Here is a 6,000-nt window from a genome sequence, read left to right on the forward strand (position 1 = left end):
TACTAGTATCCATTGAGGATTTGCAGTAATCATCTCACCAAAAGAAGATTAAATGCCATGAATGCATTATTGCAGCCAAATTACTGGGCACGTTCACAGAAAGGGAGGGGGCAAAGTTTTCAAAGAAAAATCTTACTCCGGGGAGTGGGGAGGGAAGGGATTTGCCTTGATGTTTTCTTAAGTATGTCCCATCATGGGAGAGAAACTTTACCACTTTTTTCCAACTCACTCCTTAACTGAGAAAATTAAATGTACAAGAGAAGTCTTTAATAGTATGGCTGAAATGCTGATCATTTGCGAAAAGGTTCAAAAATAATGTGATTCCTATTTAAGTTGTATGGATTCTTGATTGTTACTAGTTAAAGAAGGTAGTTCGCATTATGAATGAAGTATCATACATACTGAGTATTATTATTATACGTGTATCTTATACTGAGAGACTCCCTTGCTGTTGCATGCTTTCTGCAATCCTACATTTGCGCGAGTGTAACTTAATAAAAAAATTTCTCCAGGGCTTTGAGATCTGATGAAAGATGCTATCTGAATGCCAGGTATGTTGTTGTTTCCACTCAATAGATTTGTGTGAGGAAACCATGCATGTTACATTACTGCTAACTGCTAGTTTAATTTTAAATCCTGATAATGGTTAATATAAGGATAGTGAATTCAGTGTAACCAGCTTTGGCCCTTTTTTTTTATTCCGATTACAGACATACAGATGCATTTTTTAAAAAAGAATATTTCTATTCCTACTGGTTTTCACTGCCTACCTTGTTCTAAATAAAATGAATATAGGCACAGTGAAAATTCCTACCTCTGCAGAGAAACTCTCTCTAAATCAAGCCCTATTTAAAAACCCAAGAGAAATTAAAGGTTCACTGGTTCAAAGGATTAATTTCACTGATCAGATAGTCAAATTAAATATGAATTAGGGTTATTTCCCATGATCCTTTTGTTGTAATCTATAAGTACAGGGACTTGGGGAAATTTAGCCTTTTAAGGATTCTGCTTTTCTCTTGCTAAAGAACAATCAACAAATATCCAGGCTTTACTTTCTCAGGCCCAAATTGGGAAGTACAGTAGACAACACTGGGGAATCAATATGCAGGAATGTTAAGGGGGAGGCTGATGAATTTGGGATTGGCAAAAAGGACAAACCATCTGATTTTGTGTAGATCAGAAATTTCAGCCAAGGGCTGGTGCAATGCTTAATTCAGTTGAATGAAAGTTCCCTGATACTTGCCCTGCAACAGGTATCTGAAGTTTGCCCTTCATTTAAAAAACAAAATAGCTACATGGAACAGGAAAGGAAAACCAGTCTGAAATGCAGGAGGGCAGCAAATAAAACAGAGATGAGTTGAGGACTCAACAAAAGCAATTCTGACACATTTCTAGCCTGTGGATTTCCACTTTACCAGAATCCCTGTTAAGAAATGGTATCTGGAATTCTCTTGACACGGGGGAGTATATGGGATGGGAATGATACTAAGAACATTCCTAGTCCCTAAGACAGCAGCGTAGCAACTGTAAATTCGCAGCTGGAGAGGAAGAAGAACCCTGGCTAGGGCTTTGGGGGATAGACAGCAGGGTGGCAAGTAAGGAAGGAAGAGAATACATAGGGAACCACAGGGCACCTGCAAGGAGGACTGTCAAGTGGAAGGATGATGCCTGGAACACATGACCCTGTTGCCTTCAGTGAGAGGAAAGCTGATCAGACAGTTCTGCAGAGGTAGGCATCCTGTCTAGTGAGCAGAGAAAGGATGGGAAAGGAAAGAGTGAGAAAATAGAGGGAAAGAAATAAAAGAGAGATGTCATGAGAGAGGGGAGGGAGAGAGACATTTAGGGAAATAGAAAAGGGGATGGAGAGAGAGGAGGAGGGAATCAGAAGGGAAGAAAGATTTAGAGAAAAGGAAAGTAGTGAGAAAAGAGAAAGTGGATGAATGAGAAAATGGTAGAGATGTAGAAAAGAAAGGCATGAAGAAATTCAAGAGTGAGAACGGGAAAAGATACAAGAAAAAGAATTTAAAAAGAGAGATTTTCTTTCTCTTTTTCATTTCTCTGTCTTGGAATGAGAGAGAGGAATGACCAGAGAAAGAAAACCTTTCATCCTTTCTCCCCTTTTGCATTCCTTTTTTCCCCTCTCTCACTCCTCTTCCTGAGAAAGAAAGAAAGGGGGGGGGGGGAGAGATCCAGAGAACACAGAAAGAAAACACAGAGAGAGAGAGAGAGAGAGAGAGAGAGAGAGAGACTAGAGAAGGAACATCGAAAGAAACCAGAGAAAAGAAAGCAAGATAACAGAGCCAGAGAGAAATGAAAGAGAAACACAGAAGGGATGAAAAGAGAGAACAAAAAGAAAGAGAAGAAAGACAGGGAGAAAGAGAGAGCAGAAAGGGGGAAGGGAACCCAGGAAGAGACAGATAGAAGAGAAGAGACCACAGAAAGAAAAAGACAGAAAGAAAAGAGAGAGGGAAGAACAGAAAGAAAGAGAAGACAGACGGAGAAAGGGAACCCAGAGACAGAGAGAGGAGAACACAGAAAGAAAAAGAAAGAACAGAAAGAAAGAGAAGACAGGCAGGGAGGTCAGAGAGACGGAAGGGACCCCAGGAGAGACAGAGAGGAGGGGGGGCACGGAAAGGGAGACCCCAGAGGAAAGGCGAGGCAGCCAGGCGAGGCTGGAAAGCGAAGGAGCGGTGGGGCCAGGGCCGGGCCGGGCCGAGCCGAGCCGAGCCGAGCCGGGCCGGGCGGGGGGCGCTCACCTTCCCGGCGCATGCCGACCTTGAGGCACTTCTTGAGGCGGCAGTACTGGCACTGGTTGCGGTGGTGCTGGTCGATGGGGCACTCCCGGTTGCTGCGGCAGGTGTAGCTCAGGTTGCGGCGCACCGAGCGCTTGAAGAAGCTCTTGCAGCCCTCGCAGGTGAACTGCCCGTAGTGCTTCCCGCTGGACTTGTCCCCGCACACCATGCAGTCCACGCTCGGCGGGGCGCCCCCTTTCTCCCCCGCCTCCGGCGGGCCCGCGGCCACCGCGCCCTTCGGGGGGCCCGGCGGCGGAGGGGCCACCCCCGGCTCCGGAGCGCACGGCAGGCCCGGAGGGGGCTGGGCGCCGGGCGGGCCCCCGGGGATCTCCTCCTGCCAAGGGTTCACTACCATGGCCATACTCGCGGGGGGAGGGGCGGGGGCAGGAGGAGGGGGGGAGAGGAGTCAGGATGAGGGGAAGGAGAGATGGAGGAGAGGAGTCGGGACGGGGGGAAGAAGAGATGGAGGAGAGGAGTCGGGACGGGGGAAGGAGGAAGGAGAGATGGAGGCGAGAACTCGGGATGGGGGAAGGAGGAAGGAGCGGTGGAGGAGAGGAGTCGGGACGGGGGGAAGGAGAGATGGAGGCGAGAACTCGGGATGGGGGAAGGAGGAAGGAGCGGTGGAGGAGAAGACTCGGGACGAGAAGGAAGAAGGAGCAGTGGAGGAGAGGAGTCGGGACGGGGGGAAAGAGGAAGGAGTGGTGGAGGCGAGAACTCGGGATCGAGGGAAGGAGGAAGGCGAGATGGAGGAAAGAACTCGGGATGTGGGGAAGGAGGAAGGAGTAGTGGAGGAGAGAACTCGGGATGGGAGGAAGGGACGGTAGAGGAGAAGACTCGGGATGGGGAGAAGGAAGAAGGAGATGTGGAAGAGAGGAGTAGGGATGCGAGGAAGGAGGAAGGAGAGGTGGAGGAGAGAACTCGGGATGCGAGGAAGGAGTGGTGGAGGAGAGGAGTCGGGATGGGGGGAAGGAGGAAGGAGCGGTGGAGGAGAGGAGTCGGGATGGGGGAAGAAGGGAAGGAGAGGCGGAGGAGAGCCGGAGAGTCAGGATCGGGGTGAGGGTAGGAAGAAGGGAAGGGGGAGCAGATAAATCGATGGAGGAGGAGAGAAAGAAAGTTAATCCACCCAGCAAGGAAAGGAATCAATAAGAAGGGGGTGGTATTTTGAAGTCTCTCCCCTATGATCGAAATGGAATTCGTTCAATTTCTTCGTGGCTCCCAAATTCTCCAGCAACCGAGAGAGAGAGAGAGAGAGAGAGAAACAACCACCTCCTTTTAAAAAATACCCTCTCTTACCCCTTTCTGTCCTGGCGTCGGGGGCACGGGAGAAGAGAGGTTTGTTTAGATTAAATTCTCTCTCCCTGCTGGGTGTGTATCTATAATAACAAATAATTAATATTTGCAATGTCGATTTGGTATTTGCAAAGAGCAGAAATATAATCGGGGGGAGGGGGGGGGGAGAAGAGAGCTAAAATGACGAAGCCAGATTCCTGGAGGGTTTTATTGTCATTTCAGCCACTCCAAAAATCCACCGCTCTCGTCATTCCCACCCCATTAAAACAACCCCAACAAAACTTTGCTGGACGGAGAAACTCCCAAGGGACTTCCGATTCCTTTCGGATCTGGTACGGGGGGGGGGAGGGGGAGAGACAGAGAAAGGGAGAAAAGGGGGAAGAGGGGAAAAAATCCATCAAAATGCTACCAAGTGTTAAGTATTTCACAATAAACTCTCAGCCAATTTGGACCCTGGCTTCTCTTCCATCTGAATGAAATGCCAGAGGCCGAACACACACCGCGCAGGTTGGCAACAGATCTTTAAAAAAAAAAAATTCTCCCCCGGTCCCCCTCACGTGCATCCAAATTTAAAAGCGATTAATTCCTAATCCACCCCAGAGAACCCTAATTACAAACACAACCGGTCGCCAAGATCTCAGATAAAACCACACGCCCTCCCCACGCACCGAGGGATCCTGCGTACATTGGGAGAGCGGATGGTTTCTCGCTTGTCCTCAGTTAATGCAAATGGGAATCCAGATAGCCCACCAAATTCGCAGACTAGGCTCGGATCCGCGCTTTGTTTCCTTAGTCAATTTCACTGCCTCTGATCAGGCGGAAAAGTTGGGCATAAAAGGGTAAGGGAACAAATAAAAATAACGTGCAAAATAAGGCAGCGTTTCAATCATCTTGGGTTTTGCAGAGTTTATCCGTCTCCGATTCTTCCTTCCCTTTATAGGAGGGACTATCCCCGCGTCTCTTTCCCACCCGCGATTATCTGCCAATACTTCTGTGCAAGTATCGGGGTGTGAGTGTTTTGTTTGGTCTGAATCGGAATATTTCCCTTCTCGCTTCGATTTCTAGCCGGCAACCGGAGGGGCTTCTTTCTACTTTGCACCACCCTGGCAATTTTGTTTAAAGTGATTTTATTTTGAGGGGGGTAAAGGTGTACCAAAATATGTAAATCGGAAAAGAAACGCGTCCAGAAGAGGCAAAAGTGGGGTGGGGGGAAACAATGGGAGCAGAGCTAAATAGAGAGAGATCATTTAAAAGAAATGTACTGTACCTTGGGAAAGGCAATGTCTTTTCTCTTCTGTCTCAGCCTTGGGGGATGATGCTCTACAGTGTAGCTGCTGGTTTGTGTCTTTTAAAAGCTAGATTATTAATCACACGCACATTTCACAAGATTTTCTCTCCCCCCCCCCCCCCGTGTGTGTGTCTGCGTATGACTTGCAGGCTCATAAAAGTCAAGATCTGAAATGAGATGGAGACAGATTCCACCTTTTGAATTTTCCTCTGTCTTCTCTTCCCCCTCCTTGGACAGAAGCAAGGGGTTTTTGGGTGGGGGGGAGGGGGGAAGGTGGGGCTGGGGAAGAAGGGGGGGGAAAATCGCAACACACACCAACTTTTAAAGTGAAAGAATGGCCCTTTTGCTTGTCAATTCCCCCCCCCCCCGCTTGCCCCTCCCCCCGAAGATGTTCCCTGGGAGGATCACGTGGAGAGCGGCTGAACTCTGACAGTGGAATTCATTGACAATGTGGCCATGGAGACACGTTCCTTATAAGGCCCAACATTCCAAGTAGGGGAGGGGGCTGGGGACGCCACCAGCCCTTGCAACGCCGCGGAGCCCTGCCTCAATCAACGTTGCAGAGGGCCCTGATTGGTGCAGCCCGCGGGAGGCGGTGGGTGGGCGTGGCTGGCCCTGGTCAATGGGTGT

At 48.9% G+C, this 6,000-nt stretch overlaps 1 protein-coding gene across 2 annotated transcripts in view; it reads right to left on the reverse strand.

Moving 5' to 3' along the window:
- LOC119847555 (nuclear receptor subfamily 2 group F member 5) overlaps window positions 1-5,792 on the reverse strand; it is a 33,492-nt gene extending 27,700 nt beyond the window's left edge. The window contains exon 1 of one of the 2 annotated variants that reach the window (XM_038382406.2): window positions 5,350-5,792. Coding sequence is in view for 1 of the 2 variants with exons in the window: in XM_038382405.2 (XP_038238333.1) it covers window positions 2,757-3,153 (397 nt within the window). In the remaining variant the exon portion in view is untranslated. Of the gene's footprint in view, window positions 1-2,756; window positions 3,208-5,349 lie in introns of those variants that run through there. The other variant, XM_038382405.2, reaches the window with a different exon arrangement.
- Window positions 5,793-6,000: the final 208 nt, after the last annotated feature.

Source organism: Dermochelys coriacea, chromosome 24, assembly GCF_009764565.3.
Source record: "Dermochelys coriacea isolate rDerCor1 chromosome 24, rDerCor1.pri.v4, whole genome shotgun sequence".
In the NCBI taxonomy this organism is placed as follows: domain Eukaryota; kingdom Metazoa; phylum Chordata; order Testudines; family Dermochelyidae; genus Dermochelys; species Dermochelys coriacea.